The 26,028-nt window shown below is 46.5% G+C and overlaps 3 protein-coding genes across 5 annotated transcripts in view; 1 reads left to right on the top strand and 2 right to left on the bottom strand.

Moving 5' to 3' along the window:
* Window positions 1–4,590, bottom strand: part of DNAJC17 (DnaJ heat shock protein family (Hsp40) member C17) — a 29,532-nt gene extending 24,942 nt beyond the window's left edge. For both annotated transcript variants that reach the window (XM_041743794.1, XM_041743795.1), the window contains exon 1: window positions 4,373–4,590. In XM_041743794.1, coding sequence (XP_041599728.1) covers window positions 4,373–4,450 — 78 coding nt within the window. In that variant the 5' untranslated portion in view covers window positions 4,451–4,590. The remainder of the gene's footprint in view (window positions 1–4,372) is intronic.
* A 53-nt stretch (window positions 4,591–4,643) lies between these two features.
* ZFYVE19 (zinc finger FYVE-type containing 19) lies at window positions 4,644–11,896 on the top strand. Its single transcript, XM_041743793.1, has 11 exons — window positions 4,644–4,870; window positions 6,118–6,239; window positions 6,407–6,460; window positions 6,857–6,975; window positions 7,075–7,220; window positions 7,496–7,604; window positions 10,036–10,245; window positions 10,677–10,756; window positions 11,062–11,160; window positions 11,252–11,376; window positions 11,461–11,896. The coding sequence occupies exons 1-11, from the start codon at window positions 4,817–4,819 to the stop codon at window positions 11,537–11,539; spliced, it is 1,197 nt and encodes a 398-aa protein (XP_041599727.1). The 5' UTR covers window positions 4,644–4,816; the 3' UTR covers window positions 11,540–11,896.
* An 854-nt stretch (window positions 11,897–12,750) lies between these two features.
* Window positions 12,751–25,117, bottom strand: PPP1R14D (protein phosphatase 1 regulatory inhibitor subunit 14D). Of its 2 annotated transcripts, XM_041743797.1 has the most exons (4): window positions 24,750–25,117; window positions 13,471–13,551; window positions 13,267–13,299; window positions 12,751–13,060 (listed from the first exon to the last, which is right to left on the bottom strand). In XM_041743797.1, the coding sequence occupies exons 1-4, from the start codon at window positions 25,002–25,004 to the stop codon at window positions 12,995–12,997; spliced, it is 435 nt and encodes a 144-aa protein (XP_041599731.1). In that variant the 5' UTR covers window positions 25,005–25,117; the 3' UTR covers window positions 12,751–12,994. The 2 variants fall into 2 exon arrangements, with proteins under 2 accessions (XP_041599731.1, XP_041599732.1); XM_041743798.1 differs by lacking the exon at window positions 13,267–13,299.
* Window positions 25,118–26,028: the final 911 nt, after the last annotated feature.

The following is a 26,028-nucleotide window of genomic DNA, read 5'->3' as shown; positions in this document are numbered from 1 at the left end:
TGCGCCCTGGGCCAAAGGCAGGCGCCAAACCGCTGCGCCACCCAGGGATCCCAACTCAAGGCTTTTCTACAAGATGATCATACCGTGCCCTGCCTATCTCCTGAGGCTTGAATGTGGACAAAAATGTCTACCTAGGAATTCCCAAGTCTTTAAATTTCTACCAGTGGTGGTGTTTTAACCTACTTCTGGGCCTCCTAGGTTTGCTGCGCTGGGAGGATGGCAGAAGGGGTAGTTCAATGTACAGAAAGGTGGAACTGAACTTCCCCTAACTCCAGGTGGGATAGGCAAACATTTTCTGCAAAAGGCCAAAAATTTTAGGAGGCCACATATGGTCTTTGTCAAACATTCTTCTTTGGGTTGGTTTTGGTTTGGTTTGGTTAGTTTGGCTGTTTTCATTATAAAATATTTGTAACTGGGGAGCCTGGGTGGCTCAGTTGGTTGACCCTCTGACTCTAGACTTTGGCTCAGGTCATGATCTCAGGGTCATGAGACTGAGCTATGTGTCAGGCAAGCATGGAGCCTGCTTAGGATTCTCTCTCTCCCTTTCTCTGCCCCTCCTCTCTGCAGCTCACTCACACTCTCTCTCTAAAAATATATATAATATATTTTTATTATATATATAATACATATATTTTATTATATATTTATTTAATTTTAATTAAAAAATAAAAATTAAAAAAAACATATACATAACATAAAATTTACCATTTTAACCATTTTTTATTTGATTTGATTTGATTTGGTAGTGAGAGAGGGCTCAAGAGCAAGGTGGGGAAGCAGGGTGGAGGGACAGGGAGAGAGGGAATCTTTAGCAGGCTCCATGCCCAGCACACAGTCCCGATGTGGGGCTGGATCTCACAACCCGGAGATCATGACCTGAGTCAAAATCAAGGGTCACATGCTTAACCAACTAAACCACCCACACACTCCACTATTTTAACCATTTTTAAGTATACATTTCTGTTATTAAGTACATTCACATTAGTGTGCAACCATTGCCACTAGTCTCCAGAACTTTTTACATTTTGTAAAGCTAAAACTCTATACCAGTTGAACATTAACTCCTCCTTCCACCTCCACTGCCCAGCCCCTGGCAACCACCATTCCTGCCAGCAACCACCGTTCCTATTTTCTATCTCATGAATCTGACTACTTGAGGAAACTCACAGAAGAGGAATATGAGGTGGCCAGTTTGGTTCCTTCCACTTTTTAGTTATTGTGAATAATGCTACTACAAACATGGGTGTACAAATATCTATCTGGGTCTCTTTCACTTCTTTTGGGTATATACTGGATCATATAATTCTGTTTAATTTTTTGAGGACTCGCCATACTGTTTTCCTTTTTAAAAAAATATTTTATTTATTTATTCATAAGAGACACAGAGAGGCAGAGACACAGGCAGAGGGAGGAGCAGGCTCCCCACAGGGAGCCCAATATGGTACTTGATCCTGGGACCTCAGGATCATGCCCTGAGCCGAAGGCAGACGCTCAACCACTGAGCCACCCAGGGGTCCCTGAACACACTGTTTTCCACAGCAGATGTACCACCAGCAATGCATAAGGGTTCCAATTTCTCCGCATCCTTGACAACACCTATTACTTTCTGTGGGTTTTTTTTTTTTTATTAATAGCCATTGTAATGGGTGTAAAGTAGTATTTCACTGTGGTTTTAAGATATTTGTATTTATCCAATGATTAGTGGTATTAAACATCTATCTTTTCATGTACTTATTGACCATTTATGTATCTTCTTTGGAGAAACGTCTATTTAAGTCCTTTACTCATTTTTAAAAAAGATTTTATTTAAAAAAAAACAAAATAAAATAAAAAATAATAATTTTTAAAAAAGATTTTATTTATTTATTCATGAGAGAGAGACAGAGAGGCAGAGACATAGGTTTGAGAGAGAAGCAGTCTCCATGCAGGGAGCCCAATGTGAGACTCGATCCTGGGACTCCAGGAGCATGCTCTGGGCCAAAGGTAGGCGCTCAACCACTGAGCCACCCAGGCGTCCCCCTTTCCCCATTTTTTAATCATGTTTGATTTTTTACTATTGAGTTAAGTCTGTTTTTTACAATCCTTTAAACATGTAAGAATTATTCTTCAGCTCACAGCTTATTACAAAAACATGTCATGGGCCATTTGACCCCTGAGGCCAGAATTTGCCCAACTCCCTCATTTTACATTTGAGGACAGTGAGCCCCTAAGAGAAGCAGTGACTGTCCCAAGTCTCCTCACTCTCATGTCAAGTTGTAGTGGTCTCTGTAGCCACTACTTCATTCATCAACAAAAAATTTTTTTTAGAATTTATTTATTTGAGAGAGAGAGCAAGAAAGAGGGAGAGAGATAATGAGTAGGGGAGAGGCAGATGGAGAGGGAGAGGCAGACTCCCCACTGGGCACCTCTCTGAGCTTCTGTTTCACCATCACTAATACAAGATTGGCCTAGACCATGGCTTCTTTAGCCTTTTTGGAGTGAGAATTAACTCCTCTCCTCAAATATGAATACACAATATTATACATGATTTCAGGGTTTACTCAATTTGTGTCACCTTTCCATGGACCCAAAATAAACCTTAGACTATATGACCATACAACAAAAGCTTAGAAGGCCTTCCTTGTATATGCTCTATATATGACAGTCCTCCAGCACCCCTAGAATGGGACAGGCAAGGGACCAAGGAGAGGGGACACTAGGGCCTGGGTCTCCCTTGCTCTCTACCAAAAAGTATCCATTACCATGAAGCTAGCCAGTGTATGCAAAGGTTCCAATCTACTTTTCAAAGTTTATCTTCTTTTACCCTTTCTTCTTGGCCTATGCTCTAGGCAAATTGGACTATACAGATAGTATAGTGGTATATCCTTTCTTCATCTCCACACACCCAAACTCCGCCTGTTTTTTAAGGCTTTGGATGCCTTCTCTATTTTCCCCACCCCTTCTCCCAAACTAGAAGCCACCTCATCCTATTCTGAACACTCCCAGAACTCTGTCTGTATCCCTCTTAAGGAATTAATTATGTTCTCCCTTATATTATAGTTGTGCCTCCCCTCCTAATAGGTAAGAACAGCACCTTTTACCCTTTATAAAGAGCCTTCTCACACATTCCTTATCTCATCTGAGTGAAAACTGGATACTGGCCCATTTAGACCTTGGTCTCTTGGCTAAACAATGGTCTCACCCAACTCCCTTAGGGGAAGCTCATCCATCCCCCTCCACCTCTGAGTGATAAACTCAGATCAAAGGCTCCCAATTGCCTTCCTCAGAAGTTCCAATTTCAGGATTCCAACACACTGGCATATTTGGTGCAAAATGTCCAAGGTAATTTCTCACTATTAATGAAGAACAAATTTAACAATTTACAAATGTAGAGCACCCAGAGTAGTGCCCAGCACACTATAAGCACTATACAGGTGTTGGGCATTATTAATACTGAAATTTTAATACTTATGAGACAGGTATGGCAGAGGCTTTTGGTGCTCTGTACACACATCCATGACCCACTTCTGATTTCAGCTGCGGCTGCCTGGGACAGTGATGTGCAGGTTTCCAGCAATCTCTCTTTCAGGACCCTATCTGTCTCCTTGCTTTTCTGCCCAGAGCTCCTGCTTCTCGCAAGCTCACTCAGCCCATGAAGTACAGGGACATTTGTAAGCATTAATTTTCATCTGATGAATTACCTGCCTCCCCTTCCTACACCACTACAACCTCCACCATTATCCAGGGGAAGATAACAGAAATCCCAATTACAGCTTAATCGGTTAGTATCCCACTCCCTGGCATCTTTATCAACACCTTCCCGAGGAACTTCAGGCCATCTGCCTTTACTCTTCTGATCCTCCGGCTTTGAGCCCATTAGCACTTTTTCACGGGGCAACAACGGGCCGAGAACAGGGATGGCAGAGTCACAGGTCACACTGCCAAGAAAGGGATGAAAAGAGAGTAGAGGAGCCTTGAGACAGGCCTTTTTTCCGCCCTAGGCTCTTAGCAAAGCCAGCCTTGGAGGGGGTGACTACATGAAGTACCTGGAGGCACAAAAAAGACAGAGGCAGACTCAGAGACTGACACTGCGCAGGCGCGGGGAGGGGACTAGGGTTCCCTCTCAGGCTCACCCAGCTGCCGCCGCAAGGGCCAGAGGGAAAGCACAGCCCCGCGTGCGAGAAGCCTCCATTCTGTACACGCCAATTCCTCTGAGACCCTCAGACCATCTAGGAAATGTATGGGAAACCACCTTCTGAGGCCCTCGGGCCGCCCCTCACTCCCCGCCTAGAGCTCGCCCAAACCCGGAAAGCGGGTGCCAGGACTGTCGAGGCGCCAAGGCAGGAAGAACCTCCAGGCCGGTGGGATTCGGCCCTCCTCGCCACCTTCTCACCTCTTTGTCCGCCGCTTTCTCCTCGATACCTAGCAGCGCGTACAGGTCCATCTGTAAGAGCTCCTTGGCCACCGCCATGGTTCCAACCCTGACTGGATTCGTACTACAACTCCCAAGAGTCTAAGCGTGCGTAAGGATTCCCGGGGACTGTCACCCCAAACGGACTGAATGGCGCTTAGCCCCCTGGGAAATGTGTACTGGATCGGGCTTGACTGCCTCTGAGGGAAGGAAGCAGCCGTGAATGAACTACGCCTCCCAGCAGCCTCCGCGCCCGCCGTTCCCGCTCCCGGGCTAGCAGATCGCGGTTTTCCTGCCAAGGCCGCGGCAAGCACGCGCTGGGGGTGTGGGGCGTGGGGCGGGACTTAGTGAAAGTCCAAGGGTCCCCGGACCGGGTTGGAGTGGTCTCAGTTTTGTGGACCCTGCGTCGCCGCGCCGGCCACGAGAATGGAGAGCAGGTGCTACGGCTGTGCTGTCAAGTTTACCCTCTTCAAGAAGGAGGCGAGTCTTCTCCCCGCGGGCTCGAAGGGCCAGGGAGGACGGGGCGTGGAGGAAAAGCAAAGGACTTGCAGTCCGTAGACTTGGTTTTATGGCCCCTTACAGCAGTGTGGTTTTGATGAAGTCACTGAACCTCAGTTTCCATTTCTATAAAATGGGGCTAGCGCTCCCTCGCTTTCGGGGTTGGCACGAGGGTCCAGCGATGTGCTGGAGGTGAAAGTACCCTATAAACTGGAGAGCACCCTTCTGCCTTTTCTAGAAAGGTAGGCTTTTCTGTCCACCAAGTGTATGAGATACAGCTCTTTCCTTCTCTCCACACTGCTCCTCTGCAGCCCAGTCTTAGTTACTACCCTGCGATTACTCTCCATCACACCGTGCCCCTTACTCTCTGTCCTGAAATCTTCATCACACAGCCTGCCCTTACCAGGTTTCTTGAGTGAGATTACTGCACTTCATCCTGCTCCCAGGGCACATGGCAACGTCTCTTTTTGTCTTCTGCACAGGCCCCTAAATTCTCCTAGTGAGCTTCCTCTGCTCAGTTGTGACCAGGAGCTAGGTACCATAGTGAATGAATGAATAGCACAGTTAGGGGGGCAGATCGTGTAGCACTTGAAACCTGGGTTTTGGAATCAGGGTGGTCAGGGTTCAGATTTGAGCTCAGCTGTCTTATCCATGGAATGACCTTGGTTTGAGCAAGTCATGTAACCTCTCTGACCCTAAGATAGGAATAATAATGGTGGTCATCAGGATTGAGTAACTACAGTGCATAAATTGTGAGCATTTTGTCAGATGATGAATGTTACATACTGAACTTAGTGCCTGGCACACAATAAGTGCTTAATAAATGGAGGCTATTGTTATACTGAAGACAAGCCATCCTCCATCTTTGCTAAGGCAGAAAAGGTAGAGCTCTGCACTCTCTGATTCTCCTATGTTGAAGAGTCAGTGGCCTGCAGCATGAAGTTTTACCTATTTGTTTTCTACACCCCAGTGTCGGGGAATTGAAGACAGGATAGAAAACATGGGAATTTTGCATAAAGCTTTACTTGATTTGAATAAAAGACTGGAGACTGAGGAATCGCTTTACCCTCCACCCCTGTCTTTCCTCAGGCCTTAGGGGCCCCACTCCTCCTCCTCCCAGCAGCTGGTCACAACTTCAATGTCTTCCCTCTCTGTGTGTTTGGAGAGTCCCAGGGAGGAGCCTGCAGGGGCGGGTGAGAGATGGATCCCCTACTTCATGTTTCTTATAGTACGGCTGTAAGAATTGTGGCCGGGCCTTCTGTTCTGGCTGCCTTAGCTTCAGTGCAGCGGTGCCCCGGACTGGAAATACTCAGCAGAAAGTCTGCAAGCAGTGCCATGAGGTCCTGACCAGGTGAGAAGTTGACATGGGCAAGAGTTTAGCCAAGCATGGTACCAGGCAGCTGGCCAGCGCACACAACTTTGTGCTCTGTGGCTAGAGATCAGCTCAGGACGTGTTTGGAGTGGGAGGTACTGACTGGCAGATGGCAGGACTTCTGATACCAGTTTTCTTCTCTATAGAGGATCTTCTCCTGCCAATGCCTCCAAGTGGTCACCACCTCAGAACTATAAGAAGTAAGTGTTGAACGGACAGAGAGGCAAATAGGGATGGGGAAAAGACAAAGGAGCCAAAGAGTAGGACTCTCTTCCCAGCCTCTAGAACAAATGAGCACAAGGTCAGGAGAATATTATCTCTCAGCCTCCTGACTGCCCTCTTGGGCTCAAAAAGTAGCTCATCAGCCCTCTCCCCAGAAGGCTGGGCAAGGTCTTTGGTAGACCTTGTCTTCTCAGCCAGACCCTCCGGTTAGTCAGCTGGATTGGGTTGCAGGGTGACATGAATGAGGACTACAGAATATTGTCCATTGGAGGCCTCCCTGGATGCCTAGAAATTATTTGAGTGGGAAATAGTGAGTAGGTGCCTTCACCCCTTCCTTCTGCATTCTTCAAGAACCTTATCTCATACCCTGCCAGGCGCGTGGCAGCCTTGGAAGCCAAGCGGAAGCCCAAAACTCCTCAGAGCCAGGGACTGATCCAGCAAGACCAAGTCATCGCTGAGCGCCTAGCACGGCTCCGCCAACAGAACAAGCCCAGTGAGTTGGGGCAGACAGGGTGACCTAAAAGGTACCATCTAGGCCTCCTGGGACTAGGATTCCTCTGGGTCTTACAAGGCTTCTCTATACCAATTTCAGAGTCAGTGGCCTCACAGGCGGAGATAGAAGCCAGGCTAGCTGCACTGAGGGATGACCCCCAGGGTTCCATCCCTTCCACCCAGGAGGTGGAGGCACGGCTTGCTGCACTACAGGGCAGAGTTCTGCCTTCACAGACCTCCCAGCTGGTAGGTGCTTGTGGGGGACAGGGGTCCTAGGCTAAGGGCCTAGCAGAAGCCCAGATTCATTGGCAAAACCTCCCACCCTCACCTCTTGAGCCTCTAGCCAAGGAACCAGGGACAAGCAGTAGGAAGGGGTGGGGCAGGAAGGAGTGTAAGATTAGTCCCCTTTCCCTGAGCCTTGGAAACTCTTCAGCATCCACCCCTAACCTAGACTGTTCTGAACCTCACAGTTTTGCCCTCCCCCTAACCTGCTCCCCACTGAAGTTCCCTCCTCTGAGCAGGCACATCAGCCACCAGACACCAGGACCCAAGCCCAGCAGGCACAGGATCTGCTGACACAGCTGGCAGCAGAAGTGGCTATTGATGAGAGCTCAGAACGAGGAGGCCCAGGTAACTTCTGCACCTGAATCCCCCAGAGACCTGCCCCCCACTCTTTCCCCAAGTGGGAACAACCCTGCTGCCCACTCTCTGGGACACAAATGTAAATCAGAGAACAATCAACATTGTAAACCATGGTTTGCTCCAATAGGAGCCAGTGTAAGCCTCACAGGTAAGTGTGTGGGCTTCAGAATCAGACAGTGATTTCTTATACTACCACTTAAACTAGCTCTGTGACCCTGGGGAAGTTACTTGCCCTAAGCATCACTATCATCATCTATAAAATGGAGGCATATGTGGTAAAACCCATCTCACAGGGAAATCACAAGAAGTAAATGAGATCATCTAATAAGCACTTAAGGCCCTGCCTGGCTCATAGTAAGTGTTCAGTGAATGTTCTCTGCGATGATGATGATAAGGATGAGGAACAGGTTATTTAAATTTAATTAAAACTCAGTGAAATTTGGGGCACCAGGGTGGTTCAGTCGGTTAAGCATCTGATTCTTAATCTCAAAGCTCAGGTCTTGATCTTAGGGTTGTGAGTTCAAGTCTGTGTTGGGCTCCACACTGGGGGTGGGATCTACTTAAAACTAATAATAATTAAATGAAATTGAAACTTTGGTTCCTCAGGGCACCTGGGTGGCTCAGTCAGTTAAGCATCTGCCTTTGGCTCAGGTCCCAGGATCCTGGGATTGAGCCCCCACATCAGGCTCCCTGCTCAGCAGGGAGTCTACTTCTCCCTCTGTCCATTACTTCACTCATGCGCTCGTGCTCTCTCTCTTTCAAATAATAAAATCTTTAAAAATAAATAAAATTCAGTTTCTCAGTGGTACAGCCACATTTCAAGGGCTAATAAACTACAGTCTTGGACAGCACAAATACAGACCATGATATGGAACATATCTGTTATTTCTTTTTAAGATTTTATTTATTTATTCATGAGAGACACACACACACACACACACACACACAGAGGCAGAGACACAGGCAGAGAAGCAGGCTCCATGCAGGGAGCCCAATGTGGCACTCGATCCCGGGTCTCTAGGATCATGCCCTGGGCTGAAGGCGGTGCTAAACCACAGAGCCACCCAGGCTGCCCACATTTCTGTTATTATAAAAAAAATTGTGTTGGACAGTTCTTTTCAAATGCTTCAGAGCAGTGGTTCTCAACCAAGGATGATTTTCCCTCTGGGGCCATATAACAATATCTGGAGACTCTCTGGTGTCACAGCTTAGAGGGTACCACTGGCATCCAGAGAGCAGAGGCTAGGAATGCTGCTAAATATCATATAGTGCATTGGACAGTCCCTACAACAAAGAATTATCCTGTCCATAATATCAATGAATCAAGTATGAGAAACCCTGCTTTAGAGACATAATCACATTGAATGTCCTCCATAATCTTGTATATACTATTATCTATATTTTATAAGTGAGAAAACTGAGGCTCAGTGAGCTTAAGGAATTTGACCGAGGTCATGGGGTATTAAGTGACAGAACTGGGACTCAAACCCAAAGCTATCTGATTTTGAACCTCTTGTTCTGAAATGCTTAGCTAAAAGGAACCATGTCAAAGCCACAGCCACTCTGGTAAAGCTCTTCCTGCCTAGCCTTCATCTTCTTTGTGTCCTCTCTGTGCTGCTCTCTGTAAATATGCAGTCCAGCCTGTGAGGCAGAGAGGCTGGCTGAGGCTTAGCTTCCCTGTGTCCTCATCTTGGGCAGTGATGCTCATACCATGGGATACCCACTCTAAGGGCAACATGTAAAAATATCAGGAGTAGAGATGGATGTAGTTGGAAAAAAAATATGCCTAAGATTACTAGTATTTTGTATTTGGAAAAATGGAGGAAAGATTCATTTTATTTGTAATATAAACCACAGGAGCTAGTGCTGAACAAAAAAACTGATAATCTATGATTTTTATTTTATTTTATTTTATTTTAAGATTTTATTTATGTATTCATGAGAAACAGAGAGAGAAAGAAGCAGAGACATAGGCAGAGGGAGAAGAAGGCTCCCTACAAGGAGCCCAGTGTGGGATGTGGGACCCAGTCCTGGATCCTGGCCTGGGATCACACCCTGAGCCAGAGGCAGAGGCTCAGCCACTGAGCCACTCAGGCATCCCTAACCTGTGATTTTTATTATTTTTATTTTTTAAATATTTATTTATTTATTATTTATGATAGACATAGAGAGAGAGAGAGAGAGAGGCAGAGACACAGGAGGAGGGAGAAGCAGGCTCCATGCTAGGAGCCTGACGTGGGACTCGATCCTGGGACCCCAGGATCGTACCCTGGGCCAAAGGCAGGTGCTAAACCACTGAGCCACCCAGGGATCCCCCGCTAACCTGTGATTTTTAAAGGAAGTTCAGAAATGGGCTCACTGGCTTCTGATGAGAGATCTTGGACTGTCTCTGCCTCTCTGACTATTTCTCTCCTTCCAGCTGCCTCTATCCAGAATGACCTCAACCGAGGGGGCCCTGGGGGCCAAAGTGCTACTTCCAAGGGGCAGGCCACTCAGTCCCTGGAAGAGGAGAAGAGCAGGCTGCTGGCCCAAGCAGCCATTGAGCTGCGGGAAGAGAACACAAGGCAGGAGAAGATCCTGGCACTCGCCAAGCGCTTGGCCGTACTGCGGGGACAAGACCCTGACAAAGGTAGAGGCTGAAAGTAGCAGTTCACTGTGTCCATCGGGCAGGCTTCCCCACTCACACCCCCAGGACAACCTCTACAAAATGACTACTCCCTGCCACGCTGAGCCAGGTGCTGGGAATTCCTGTGCTCAGAGGTCTCTCAAGCTTTGCCCAGAGCCACAAGGAAGGTACTGGGGCAAAGAAATGGAAAAGGAATACATAGCATTGTAGGGCCTGGGGACCCTCAGTCCATTCAGGAGCAGTCTTCCACTCCTGTCCTCTAGCCCTGAAGGGTAGGGCAGGGAGGGGCAGGATCTGATCAGTGGTGACAGAGGCTGCCTAGCTCTGGAACAAGTGCCACTAGAAAGCAAACCAGCTCCTGGGGGCTAAAGTACAGCTACTGAGGTGAACTCTCTACACATTACTCCTTCCCCCCCTGTACCTGTTCCTCCAAGTGACCCTCCAGGACTATCACCTCCCAGACAGTGATGAGGATGAGGATGAGGAGACGGCCATCCAGAGAGTTCTGCAGCAGGTAGGCCCTGCCTTACCCACCTGACCACCTCCTGTCCTGTCCCTGTCTCATTGCGCCACCACCTACTGGGCCCCATTCACCTTGCCTCCGCTCTCATGCTGAAGCCACTCTGCAGCTCATATTCTGGCTGGGGCCCCACTCTCCTGCCCACTGGCCCCTTGAGATGGGGTATCAGTAGCCACAGGCAACAGATAAAGGGAGATGAGTTGAGAAGTTAAGGCCACAGAGCATGGGATTATTCGTGGGGAAGAGGGTCAGTGTATAGGCCTGGAACAGGTTGCTGCACCTCTTCACCCTGTCCACAGCTCACTGAAGAAGCCGCCCTGGATGAGGCAAGTGGCTTTAATATCCCTGCGGAGCCTGCTGTCCGAGCTCAGGCCCAGTCCTGCAGGGCAGAGCCTGAGGTGAGAAAAGCCCCTGGCCACCACCACAGCCATCTGCTCCTGCAGTGATCTCCCACACCTTACTTTCCCCATTCCTCTCTGGTCCTGGCAGGTGGAGGCCGTGGCCACCAGGCCTGAGGCTGAGGAAGAACTCCCCTGGTGCTGCATCTGCAATGAGGATGCCACCATGCGCTGCGCTGACTGTGACGGGGACCTCTACTGTGCCCGCTGCTTCCGGTGAGGGCAGGTGGAATGTTCTTTTCCACTGGGAGAAGTCAAGGGCCACCTATGATCCCTGACCTATCTGTCTCTGCTCCGTAGGGAAGGCCACGATGCCTTTGAACTTAAGGAGCATCAGACGTCTGCCTACTGCCCCCCGCATGCAGGCCGAGAGCACTGAGGAAGCCAGGCAGGCAAGCCCACAGGCAGTCGTGCAGGCCAGTGCGCCTGCCCCTGAGCCCAGCCTCAGGGCACCCAATGGAGGAGTGCGTCAGGCTAGACTGCTCGTGGATGTGCCCTTTCCTGAGCCTCAGTGTCCCCAGAAGGAGGAAGGATTCTCTATTCGAGATGATAACTGGGGGAGCCAGAGGGAAAGCAGAAGTCAGGAGCCTCCAACAGCCAAGTCTGGACTGAGAGTGAGGCATGGTGGGGAAAGATGAGACTGAATCTAAGGGTGATGAGCCTTGAAGCTTGGTCAAGGGCCTAGGGCTCTTCCCTGGGACTTAGTGGATCTAATAAAAAATGTTGACTCCTTAAACCCAGCATCTCTTATCTCTAGAACCCTGTGGACTCTAAGCCTGAGCCCCTAGAGAGGTAGCAAGATCAGGACTTCGACACAAAGTTCGGTCCTGTGGTGTGAGCAAAAAGGTGGGGCCACCCTGCAGGCTTCTCCAGGCAGAAACAGTCCCATCCACCTTGGAGGCCTCACATGAAGTAAGCATGGATATTTGTATTTGCTTGGTTGATCTGAACTGTGCATCCTGCTCCAGGCACCCCAGTGTAGCCCCCAGGCTCTGCCATATTGGATTTCTCAGCCTCCCTGGTACTCAGACAATGCATGCACAAATAGTGAATGCATACCCTGCTTCCTGCCTAACTCCCAAAGGATGCCACCTCTCCGGGCTCCTGTCTCAACCTGCCTGCCATTCAGACCCGGTATCTTTCCAGCAACACCTCCAGAGCTGACTCCTAGCCTCTCTGCTTAGCTTCTGCTTTTTCTCTTTCTGCTGCTTGACTGGAGCCAGCTCTGGATAGTCCTCAGCCTGATGCCTCCTGACTCATTTAGGGAGACAGCTAGGTTTTCCCTGTTACCTCTCCTCTGGCATTCAGAACTAGTATTTACAACCTGGGCTCCTGTCGTTGGTGATGGAGGATGCTGTGTGTCCTAGTCTGGTGCCCTCCGCTTGGCCTCTGGCCCTTGCTAGATTATGAGCTCTAAAGCAGAACTGTGACCTTTGAATTCTTGATGCCAGTTTGGATAGAAGGACAGAGGAGGTATGGACAGAGCCTGGTGGCTCAGCATGCTGACCCTCTGGTATATCACTTCACCTGCCCACCCCCACCCCCATCCCCCACTGCCCATCCCTCAGGACAGATATGCTCCACACTCCATTCATCTGGCACTCCCAAAGGCTTTATCCACTTAGCTGCCAAGGGAAGTACTGCGCAACAGCCATGAATGGCTTCCAGAAAGCCCAGCTGTAACTGCACATATACTAGGGGTGTCCAAATGTCCCTTCTCATCTTCCATGTTCCTTGTCAGTGTCCCAAAGGGCCATTGCCCTCTCAGCCCAGGATTCAGAGGTTCAGGGCAGGCCTGGCAGTGCTGAGGCTGCTGACAGTAGTCTCACAAGGCTTATTTCTGAGGCCGACTGAGTCTCCGGAGTTTCTTGAGTTCACTGAGCAGCTCAGAGATAAAAGGCTGAGAGAGAAACAGGGGTGAGATCAAGGCATGGGGTCACACCCACCCACCACACTGCCCTCCCTAATCTCCCCCCGACCCCATGTCTCTAGAGCTGGAGAAGAGGGGAAGAACCTAGAGCCAAGCCTTCCTCTCAAATATTCCTTTCCATTAGCTGCCTCCCCCCTAGGCCCTTCTTACCCCCAGAGCAGAAGGGCATCCCTTACCTCTGTAGGGCGGGGACAGTTTTGGAGAACAGCCTGAGTGGAAGAGAGCAAAGAGTGGGTTCCTGAGCCAAAGCAGTCTCCCACAAGCCTCTATGCAACCTCCCAGGAGTCCTCCCTTCTGAATTGGTTCTCCCCATGCCACTCAAGGAGGCAAAACTTGGGTTGCTGGGTTCCTCCCACTCTAAGCCCAGCCCTACATTCTACCTCCAAGTGAGTCTTCTGTTCCTCTGTGGATAGTTCCATGAGAGCCTCCAGGTCGATCTCAGGCTCAGGAGTTGGTTGATCCTGTTTGGGAATCACATGGGGCTCAGAGAGGCCTTGCCAGCTGGTGCTGGAGTAAAAGTCACTGTCAGGGGCTCCCCCATTTCCTACCCTGCTTCTCATGTTCAGTCCATCTCCTCATCCTCCTCAAACCACCATTCTTCCATTTAACACTTAGGACCTACTGTCTCCTATCTGAAACAAGGCTAGAGTTCTTTAAAAAGAGTGTTTAATTTCAAAAGTTATACATATTGTAGGTAAAGATATAAAATAGTACCGCTGTTTTGGAAAACAGTCTGGCAGTTCTTTAAAATGTTAAATATAGGGATCCCTGGGTGGCGCAGCGGTTTGGCGCCTGCCTTTGGCCCAGGGCGCGATCCTGGAGACCCGGGATCGAATCCCACATCAGGCTCCCGGTGCATGGAGCCTGCTTCTCCCTCCGCCTGTGTCTCTGGCTCTCTCTCTCTCTGTGACTATCATAAATAAATAAATAAATAAATAAATAAATAAATAAATAAAAAAGTTAAATATAGAGTTCTCATCTGGGACCTGGGTGGCTCAGTGATTGAGCATCTGCCTTTGGCCCAGGTTGTGATCCCAGGGTCCTGGGATTGAGTCCCACATCAGGCTCCCCACATGGAGCCTGCTTTTCCCTCTGCCTATGTCTCTGCTCCTCTCTGTGTGTCTCTCATGAATAAATAAATAAAATCTTAAAAAAAAAAAAAGTTTTCATCTGCCCCAGCAATCCCACTCCTAGGTCTACTCTCAAGAGAAATGGAAACACAAACCTTTGCACATGAATGCCCATAGCATTATTCACAACAGCCAAAAGGTGAAAACAAAACATATCTCCATCAACTGATGAATGGATAAATAAAATATAATGTAGCCATACAATATTACTCAGCAATAAAAGGAACAAAGCATTGACTCATGCTACAACATGGATGTACCTTGAAAACATTGTTAGTGAAAGAAGCCAGTTACAAAAGGTCACATATTACATGATTCAATTTGTATGAAATGTCCAGAATAGGTAAATCCATGGAGACACAAAGTACATTCGTGGTTGCCTAGGGCTGGGAGTGGTAGTGGTAAGGAATGAGGTGTGACTGCTAATTGGTACAGGGTTTTTTCTGCGGTGATAAAATGTCTGAAAATTAAGTTATGGTTGTATAATCCCAAAGATACTTAAAACTTTAGGAAGTGTGCATTGTAAGTGGGTGAAATTGTATGGCATTGTGAATCATCTCAATAAGGCTATCTTCAAAAGTTAATATAGTCAGTGAAATAATTGAAACAATAGAATTTATAATTAAAAATGCAAGGAGCTCAGGAAAATGAGAAGACAAGCCACAGACTGGGAGAAAATATTTGCAAAGGATGTATCTGATAAAGGACTATTGTCCAAAATAGACAAGTCTTGAAATTCAACAATAAAAAAGAAACAACCCAATAAAAAAAATGGGCCAAAGATCTGAGCAGATCTCTCACCAAAGAAGATATGCAGATGGCAAATAGCATAAGAGATGTTAAACGTCATATGTGATTAGGAAATTGCAAATTAAGACAACAATGAGATACACCACATACCTATTAGATTGGCAAAAAATCCAAATCCGAATGCTGGTGAGGATGTGGAACAGCAGGAACCTTCATTCATTGCTGGTGAGAATGTCAAATAGTATAGCCACTTTGGAAGCATTTTGGCTGTTTCTTACAGAACTAAACACACTTATACTATATGATCCAGTGATCAAGATCCTTAATATTTACCCAAGTGAATTTGAAACAACCACACAAAAACCTGCATAAAAATGTTTATAGCAGCTTTATTTGTAATTACCAAAACTTGGAAGCAATCAATCTGTCCTTCAATAGGTAAATGGATAAATCAACTGTGGCACATCCAGACAATGGAGCATTACTCAGCACTAAAAGAAATGAGCTGTCAAGCCATGAAAAGATCTAAATGAACTGTAAACACCTAGAATAAGTGAAAGAAGCCAATCTGAAATTGGCCATACATTCTGTATGATTCCAACTATACCACATTCTGTCTGCAAAACCATGAAGACAGTAAAAAGATCAGTGGGATTAACAGGGAAAGTGGGATGAATAGGTGGAGCACAGAGGATGTTTAGGGCAGAGAAAATACTCTGTACAATACTATCATGGCAGATACATGTCATTACACATTTGTCCAAACCATTTGTCCAACACCAAGAGTGAACCAAAAGCAAACTATGAACTTTGGGAGCTAATGATGGATCAGTGTAGGTTCACTGATTGTAAAAGGATACTGCTCTAGTGGGGGATGTTGATAGCGGGGGAGGCTGTGCACGTTGGGGGGGGGAAGGGAACATGGCAACTCTACTTTCTGCTCAGTCTTCCTGTGAACCTAAACTGCTCTAAAAATTAAGTCTATTAAAAAGGTGAATTCAAAGGTGTCAATTCAATTCACCAAGTTTTAATTAACTTAGTGGTTTACTGCTTCATTAAGGACTTTCTTAAGTGAAAGTGGCACGGTGGTAATGACGTGTGTTAGGAGTTAGTTGGACAATTCGGTAGTCAGGGCCAGGGTCCCCAACAAGAAAACAGCTGTCTTAGCTGGGATAGCTAAGAAAAAACTGCACTAGAATTCTGATTTACAGCTTAGATGAGACCACAACAGCATCCCATCTAGCACCCTCTGCAGAAGTGACTTTTGCAAAACTGCCTGAAATGAAACAATTAACCATAAACCTCAACTTGTCACTATCACAAGTTGAGACGGTCTCCAAATGTCAGCCCAGAAGACCATTAACACGTGAACAATAACCTGATAGGTATACAGGTACACGATCAAAGCCCTGATTGGCACACCTTCGGAGACAATCCACAGGGGGCCCACACTCAGGATGCTCATTATAGTTCTGCAAAACAGCTTATAAAAACCCCTAGATTTGAATGCCAAAATGGCAATCCTCTCGGGTCCCCACTCTCTTTGGAAGCTTTGTACTATTGCTCAATAAACTTTGCCTTCCTGCCCATCACGCTTTGTCTGGCTTACCTCTTCATTTTTCTTTCTTTTTTTTTTTTCCTATTTTTAATTTTTTTTTAATTAATTAATTTATTTATGATAGTCACAGAGAGAGAGAGAGAGGCAGAGACACAGGCAGAGGGAGAAGCAGGCTCCATGCACCGGGAGCCCGACGTGGGATTCGATCCCGGGTCTCCAGGATCGCGCCCTGGGCCAAAGGCAGGCGCCAAACCGCTGCACCACCCAGGGATCCCATATTTTTAATTTAATTTAATTTTATTTTTTTATAATAAATTTATTTTTTATTGGTGTTCAATTTGCCAACATACAGAATAACACCCAGTGCTCATCCCGTCAAGTGCCCCCCTCAGTGCCTGTCACCCATTCACCCCCACCCCCCGCCCTCCTCCCCTTCCACCACCCCTAGTTCATTTCTCAGAGTTAGGAGTCTTTATGTTCTGTCTCCCTTTCTGATATTTCCCACATATTTCTTCTCCCTTCCCTTATATTCCCTTTCACTATTATTTATATTCCCCAAATGAATGAGAACATATAATGTTTGTCCTTCTCCGATTGACTTACTTCACTCAGCATAATACCCTCCAGTTCCATCCACGTTGAAGCAAATGGTGGGTATTTGTCATTTCTAATGGCTGAGTAATATTCCATTGTATACATAAACTACATCTTCTTTATCCATTCATCTTTCGATGGACACCGAGGCTCCTTCCACAGTTTGGCTATTGTGGACATTGCTGCTAGAAACATTGGGGTGCAGGTGTCCCGGCGTTTCATTGCATCTGTATCTTTGGGGCCTCTTCATTTTTCAAAGTGCTCTGACCAAGACCACAGGCACTAAGGGAATAAAAGTTCCTGTAACACTAGTACAGGATGGTGCCACTTTCCTTCTTTCCTTTAAGTTTATTATTTAACTAATCTCTACATCCAGCGTGGGGCTTAAACTCACAACCCCAAGACCTTGCATACTCCTCCAACTGAGCCAACCAGGTGCCCCCATTGCCACTTTCTCACTAAGGGCCACCACTGTTTTTGTATTATCAGTGCAAATGTCAACATAGTGAAAAAGGCAATTGACATCTCAGTATTATTATTATGAAAATAACTGTAAGCCCTCTGAAAGGGTCTTGGGAACACCAGGGTGTTCTTGAATATGCTTCAAGACCTGTTGTCTTGGGACGCCTGGGTGGCTCAGTGGTTGAGCATCTGCCTTTGGCTCAGGGCATGATTGTGGGATCCAGGATCAAGTTCTGCACCGGGTTCCCTATGGAAACTGTTTCTCCCTCTGCCTTTGTCTCTACCTCTCTCTGTGTGTCTCTCATGAATAAATAAATAAATAAATAAAAAATAAATAAATCTTTTAAAAATGAAGATTTTTTAAACTTTTATTTTTTTAATTTTTATTTTTTTAAATATTTTAAAAATGCATTTGAGAAAGAGAGACAGAGATAGCATGAGCAGAAGGGGAGCAGTGGGAGAAGCAGACTCGCCACTGAGCAGGAAGCCTGATGCAGAGCTTGATCCCAAGACTCAAGGATCATGAATCTGAGCTGAAGCAGACACTTAACAGACTGAGATACCCAGGCACCCTAAATATTTATTTGTTTGTTTGTTTGTTTAGAGCACAAGTGGTGGGAGGGGCAGGGAGAGGGAGAGAGAATCTCAAGCAGACTCCCTGCTGACCACAGAGCCTGGACACAGGGCTCAATCTCACAACCGTAAGATCATTTGACCTGAGCCGAAATCAAGGGTCTGTCACTTAACCAACTGAGCCACCCATGTGCCCCTGGAAATACCATTCATGTGTGAGGAAGGAGTTGGGGAAATATCTGTGTTTATATAGTTTAATGTAACTAATAGTCTTTTACAGGTTGGATTTTGCTGCTGCTGCTGCTGCTGCTATTCTTCTTTTCCTTCTCCTTCTTCCTTTAATGCTTGGTAAGTTCTTCTCATACTCATTTGAATAAATATTTGATATTCACCTTTACATTCTCTAGAGGTTTGATAATTTCACTTTTTCCTTTTGATTATTTAATCCTTTAAAAACTATTTACTCAACAAATATGTGTTCAGTTACTGTTATTAATGTGGTACCATGAACTTGGGAATTTCAGTGAACAAAACAAAGATCCTGTCCTCCAAGAGTCCACATGTTAGAGGCAAGTGGAAGAAACATAATAGAAACAGATACAATAAGTAACAAGTATAATTTGTCTAAAGGTTATTTGGAGGAACTTTTTAGACAACAGAAATGTTCCATATCATAATTGGGGTAGCAGTTACACCTGGCAAAGTGCATCCCAATATACACTTCAAATTTTATTTTCTGTCAGTTATATCTCAATAATGTTTTTTTTTTTAAAAAAAAAAAAAAAAGGGAAAGAAAGGAGTGCCTAGGTGACTCAGTCACTTAAACATCTGCCTGTGGCTCAGGTCATGATCTCAGGGTCCTGGGATGGAGCCCTGAGTCGAATCGGGCTCCCTACTCAGCAGGGAGTCCGCTTCTCCCTCTCCCCCTGCTCCTTCCCCCTGCTCATGCTCTCTCTCTCTCTCATAAACAAACAAACAAATAAATAAATAAATAAATAAATAAATAAATATCTTAAAAACGAAAAAGGAAAGAAAAAAGAAGCCTCACCTGTCCTCTCATTCCTCCAACTGCCAACAGGTAATCACTGTTAACAGTTTTGGTTCTTCCATACCTTTTTAAAATAAATAATGCTAGAGTTCTAAGTTAGCTCTTTCACCCTAAGCTCTAGACTTTCCTTTTTGCTTCCTTAGTTTCTAGCTCATCTGGTTCAGTTTTCATTCTTTTAATGGAGTGCATGCTATACACCAAGTGTTGTGATAAGTGCTAGGGCCATAACAGCAAGACAGACAGACATAATTTTGCCCTTGCAAAGCTTATTGTCTCCTGAAGGATACAGACAAATGAAATGGCCGTTATGACACAGAATGACAAGCACTCTGACAAGATATTTTGAGAACACATGGAAAGGGAACCTAACCAAACCTGGGGTGCAGGAAGCCTTCTTGGAGGAAATGACCTCTAATCTGAGAACTGAAGGCTAAGTAAGAGTTAACCAGATATTTATATTTCTGGAAATGATGAAGTAACAGGGTCTGTATTTATTCTCCTACCGTAAGGGACTAGAAAACTAAACAAAAATATATTAACAGTCATTAGACAACAGGTGGCTCAGGACTACCTGGGAGAGAAGGGAAACAGAAGAGGTAAACTCTGTAATTTCCCTGAATTTCCTCCTAGAGACAATTTCCAGACCACAGAGCAGAGGGAGTTCCCAAGCAGAGCACAGTGGTCTCACTATATTGATATGACAGACATCAGAGTTCAGGGTTGAGGTGGTTGGAAGTTGTTAGGCACAGTTGTGGAAAGGAGGAAGTCATGAAGAAAGAGACCTCCAGAAATCTGCATAACGGTTCTGTTGGGTCTTTGCCGAACACAAGATGCACATTCATAGGGTAAAGCTTCACAAGGCCAGGTACTGTGAGGTCCCAAGGGCCCAGAGATGAACAGACCTCACACAGGACTGGGAAGAATATCAAGTTCCCCTCACCCAGAGTGGACAGTCATCGTTTATCATGCAGGAATTCAGTAGAGACCTCAGAAGGGCCATACTTTACTGGGGGTTAAATTATTCTCTAGATGAAAGGCTACTCTAGACTCAGCATAACTTAAAAACAAGCTTCAGAAGGATCAAACTGAGCCACAAGTAACTAAACTGCCTATTAGAACAAGGCCCAATGCTTTAAGGAAGAAAAAAAATCCAGTTACCCAGTAAGATAAAATTAATAAAATGTCCAGTATCCAAACAAAAATCACTAGTCATACCAGAATCAGGAAATGTGACCTATAAAGAGAAGAAAAATCAGTTAATAGAAGCAGACCGAGAAATGACAGAGATGGTGGAATCAACAGATGAGGAAAACATGAACACAGTAATGAGAAAAATGAAATATATGGGGAAAAAAACAAATGGAGCCTCTAGAGATGAAAAATGCAATATAGGGGCACCTGGGTGGCTCAGCCGGTTAAGCGTCTGCCTTTTGCTCAGAGCATGACCTCAGAGTCCTGTGATCGAGTCCCACATGGGGCTCCCTGCCTGGCAGGGAGTCTGCTTCTCCCTCTGCCTCTCTTCTGCTTATATTCTCTCTGTCTCTCTCTCTCTGTCTCTTTCTCAAATAATTAAATAAAATCTTTTTTAAAAATGCAATATATATTTTTAAAAGATTTTATTTTTAAGTAATCTCTATACCCAACGTGGGGCTCAAACTCACAACCCAGAGATCAAGAATCACATGCTCTACTGACTGAGTTAACCAGGCGCCTCAAAAGATACAATTTTTTTTTTTTTAAGATACAATATTTTTAATGAAAAATTTACTAGATAAGTTAAGAGCATATTTGGATGTTGCCAAAAATAGATCAGTTGAACTTAAAGATACAGTGACAGAAACTAGTCAAAATGAAACACAGAAAAAAACCTTCACAGGGGGCAGGCAAGGGAGAGGAAGAAGAGAACAGAGCTTTGATGACCTGTGGTATGATATCAAGTGGTCTAACATATGTGCAATTGGAATCTCAGAAGGTGGAGCAGGGGGCTGAATAGTAAAGCTGCATTCTAATTACTAGAATTCTACCTCTAAAAAAGTACTAGTTTGAGGGCGCCTGGGTAGCTCAGTGGTTGAGCGTCTGCCTATGGCTCAGGTCGTGATCCTGGGGTCTTGGGATCAAGTCCCGTGTTGGTCTCCTTGCAGGGAGCCTGCTTCTCCCTCTGCCTGTGTCTCTGCCTTTTTCTCTGTATCTCTCATGAATAAATAAATAAAACCTCTAAAAAATAAAAATAAAAAAATAAAAAGTACTAGTCTGGCCCCCCCAAAAACCTTTTCACATCACTTATGATATTATCCACATGTATTTTGAATATAAGGTATGCATATTACTGAGAGATTGCAGCTACAGTCTGAAGTTGAGACTATGAGCTGATATCATAAGCCAGATTTTATTTTTTTATAAACCAGATATTCTTTCCCTCAAGTATTTTTTGAATTCTCAGAAAATGAGTGGATATATCAAATGACTCCTGCTGAAATGAACAAGTGTAAAATTGTGACTCAATATTTCATATAGCGGTTTCCTGCCAGATGCTGCCTGATTTGACTGCTTTCTAACCTTCACTCTATACTCAGTCCCCTTCCTCCTGAACTCTCTGCCTTGAGAACCAGCAGTGGAGCAAGGCTCAGGGAGGAGCTAACAAGTGTCTGTTTCATATGTTCGTTAACCATACTTTTTTAAAGTTGGATGTCTGGGGCAGTCCGGGTGGCTCAGCAGTTTAGCGCCGCCTTCAGTCCAGGGCCTGATCCTGGAGACCTGGGATCGAGTCCCACATCAGGCTTCTTGCATGGAGCCTGCTTCTCCCTCTGCCTGTGTCTCTGCCTCTCTCTCTCTCTCTCTCTCTCTCTCTCTCTCTCTGTGTGTGTGTGTGTGTGTGTGTCTCTCATGAATAAATAATAAAATATTTTAAAAAATAAAATTGGAAGTCTAATAGATTGTTTCTTAAGATGTCATCACATCAGAAGGGCTACATCAAAATGCCAGCTGCTACCAGGAAAAGATGCTATCATAGAAGCTATAGGAAAGGAATGTTTTCAAAACTCCAGAGTGGTCGACAATATCCTGTACAGTGATTGGTGCCCTTGGCAAAAACTCATTAGTGTTTATATCCTTGCTCAGAGCCAAATCCACACTCCACCTTTGGACAATAGGAATTCTAAGGCCCCAAGTCTGTTTGTTTTGTTGAACCCAGACTTGGTTCCTCTGAAGACCTCAGAGAAGGTTGCATATCCAGTGAGAAGAGGTGGGGCCCTCCAACAAAGTAAGGTTGGATTCCATCAAATCGAACTGAACAAGTATCAATGCATCCCTGCAACCATTGCCGGCACTGCTATCCAAGGTGGGTATGTTGGGGAGAGCCTTCTGGGTGGAGACAGGCTCTATGAAGGTAAAACTGGGTCAGGCTAAGCCTGGAGACACTGTTGCCTCAATCTCTCCCAAGATGACCAGCCACCTGGGTCTTCCCCCACCACTTGGCTGCTTCCTGCTGAAAAGAGCAGGGATTGGGAGAGGAACTGCTGCCTGGCACCTTTGGACAATTGCCATGGCAACCAAAGGCCAGGTATTTTATTTCCGTCATTGCCTGGGAGTGGTCCTCCCACATATCCTGTTTTCCAAAGTTATGAGCTCTTTATTATATTGCTCCCCCCCCCCGTGTTGATCTTGCAAAACCTGGTGCTTTGCCTAGTGTACTTTCTCTGATGCCTAGAAAGTTTGCTCTGAGGTGTCTGAAATATGAGACTTTTTATGCAAGTGCCCAACAGTCTGAAACTGAAACTGATCCGGAGAGGGAGGGTGCTGGCAGTGGAGGCAGAGCAGAAGCAAGCCAAGAAAGCATGCCTCTCCTGCGCCCAGCTCAAGAGCACCTCCCTACCTACCCTGCACAAGTGAGCCCAGGACACTGCAGAGGGCAGGGTCGACACCTGGACCAAACTAACACATGACCCAGTGAGCTTCACAAGACAGTCCGGGCCACATGCATCATTCTTCTCCACCCCCAACAGCAGGGCCACCGAAACAGCCCTTACCTGGAAATGTGACAAGCCCCCCCACTGTCCCCGAAAAGAAAAGATAGGAATGGAGGAGGCGAAAGGAAGGACCCACGGTATGTAGACAAGGAGGACTCCTGGTCTCTGGCTTGGCGCAGTGGTTCTCAGCCAGCCACATGCTAGAATTAACTGTGGAGATTATAAAGAAAGACAAGTGTCTGGGCCCCACCTTAATAGATTTAGTCAGTTGGGGTGCAGTCAGGTCATCAGGCTTTTTCTGAAGTACCTCAGGGGTGGAGACCCACTAAGCTGTTTACCTAATGCCCAGGTTCTGCAGGCAGAGCCCCAGCTCCAGGTCTCCTGGTTGTGTGACCTTGGGCTCGTTACTCAACATCTCAAGCTTCCATTTCCTCCACGGTAAAACATATCTATCTAAGGGAGTTGGGGGGACAGCCGAATGCGTAATGCATGTCAAGTGCTAGGCACCGTGCCTAACACAGAACTAAGTGTTCAGAATGTTCTTCTCTCTCTCTCTCTCTCTCTCTCTCTTTTTAAAGATTTTATTTATTTATTCATAGACACAGAGAGGGGGGCAGAGACAGACAGAGGGAGAAGCAGGCTCCACGCAGGGAGCCCGATGTGGGACTCGATCCTGGGTCACAGAGATACCTAGTTAGAACACGATGAGCAGGGAGGAGAGGGAGAAGCATGTTCCCTGCTGAGCAGGAAGCTCAATGCAGGACTCAATCCCAGGAGGCTGAGATCATGACCTGAGCCCAAGGCAGACACTTACCTGACTGAGCCACCCAGGCTCCCCCCAGAATGTTATTCCCATTGTAGAAACAGCAGTTGTTACTATTGTAGGATCCCGATCTTTAGTTATCTGAGGAAAAAAGTGCCACTTCTCGTGACAAAGGGCAGAGACCCGTCCTTTTCTCAGGGGGAGGTGAGAGGAGTCAGTCAGAGCCAGGGCCAAGGACTCATTCTAGTCCAGAGCTGTCCATTCTGAAGGGAAGGAAATACTCTATATACATGCTGACAATATGGCAGCCACTCGCCACATGGGACTATCGGCATTTGAAACGTGGCCAGTGTCACCAAGGGACTGAACTTATTGTTTTATTAATTGGAAGGTAAATAGCTACACATGGCTGATAACGATAGTATTTGACAATGTAGCTCTCGACATGTATGTGTGTTGAGGATGAGAGTAAGACATAAAATAAATAAAAATAGCTCTTCCATCTCATTTGAACTTCAAAAAAAAAAAAATCCCACAAAAGAGATATGACAGGCATTGATAGGTTCATTTTATAGATTAGGAAACTAAGTCTCGGGAATGTTAAAAAGACCTGGCCCTGATTTTGAAGAGCATTAGAGGCAGAGCCCAGGCCAGAGGGAGGCAGATTTTGGGACTGCAAATCTATCTTCACCTGTTAGGAGAAGCTTTCTCTCCATGGGAGCATCTCACATTGGCCCTCCAGCTCCTCCTGAGGTCTCCCAGCAGGCTCTGTCCCAGGCATCCTGCCTTCTCCCTTGTTGCCTCACTGTCACTCACCTGGAAGAGCTCCTGAACCTGGGCGTCCACCCATTGCTCCATCTCCAGCCAGCGTTGGAGCTGGCCCCGGTCATATTTCACCGTCAGGCGGCTCGGTCTCCGGGACCTGGGCACTTTGGAGGGGTCGAGATGGGACTTTGACTCTGAGTCTGTGGATGACGTCCTCCTCCTCCCAGAAGTCCACTGGACCTTCTTAATTGGGTTCTCCCCATCAGGGTTGGGAGATGTGCAGGAAGTAGGGCTTGAAGACAGCATGGAAGAAGGGTTGTTGTGAGCAAGGATCTGGGAAACACCACCGGTCAGAGCAAGGGTGCCAAGGAAGTGAGGAGACAGAGAACAGAGGGAGAGGCCAGCAGGGAAGAAAGGAAGGAGGAGGAGCAGAGGGTCAAAGATCAATAGGACTTTCTGGCGCTGGGAATGTCAGTCTCTTGGCTCTTTGCTGCCAGTGAGAGGCACTCCTGAGCTGTGCCCTAGCCCTCTTTTTTTGCAGCTACTAGAGCCCAAAGTGATATACACTTCTGATAAGCAAAGGTCAAGAGCCTCCCATGCCTTGGGAGGAAGTAGGGACCCTTGGGTTCTGAGGGTTGCAAGGCTCTGATTGGTGCTCTATGGCCAGTTGTGAACAAGACCGGAGTCACACTCGCCTGAGAGCCTGATGGCAGATCTAGTCTAGGACTAGATCCACCTGGGTCAAGAGGAACTGGAGTCCATAGATCCTGCCGGAGCAGGGTCCTGAGCAGGTAGGAGTTCCTGCTCTGAGGGTGGCACTGATGGGGCCTGAGTGTCACCAGGGATAGTTGGACGAATGGCTATCCTTGGCCCTCATCAGAGATCGGTACCCTCTTGTGTCTGGGTGTGTCTGAACGTGAGCTGCCTTATGAATAAGTGAGGGAAGAGGTGCTCCTCTGTCAGCCTGGTCCTGTGCTTGCAAAGGTAGATCAATCAAGCTTGTCTCCCAGGCCCATTCCCTAGAAGCAACTGCTTGGGAAGCCATGTTGATCATCACGTGACTCTCCCCTGACTCTTCTTCCTGATACTGAGGAAACCTGCAGACCTAACTTTTACCCAGGTGACAAGACTACTAGTTCTAAACATATAGTACTTGCATCGTAAAGGAAATGTATGTTTGTTTAGTCTTTTATAACAAAAACTGTCTTTTTTTAAAGATTTATTAATTTGGGGGATTCCTGGGTGGCTCAGCAGGTGAGCGCCTGCCTTCATCCTGGAGTCCTGGGATCGAGTCTTGCATCAGGCTCCCTGCATGGAGCCTGCTTCTCCC

Source organism: Vulpes lagopus, chromosome 2, assembly GCF_018345385.1.
Source record: "Vulpes lagopus strain Blue_001 chromosome 2, ASM1834538v1, whole genome shotgun sequence".
NCBI lineage: Eukaryota > Metazoa > Chordata > Mammalia > Carnivora > Canidae > Vulpes > Vulpes lagopus.
Note: the sequence above shows the minus strand (reverse complement) of the source record. Positions and strands in the feature narration are given on the sequence as shown.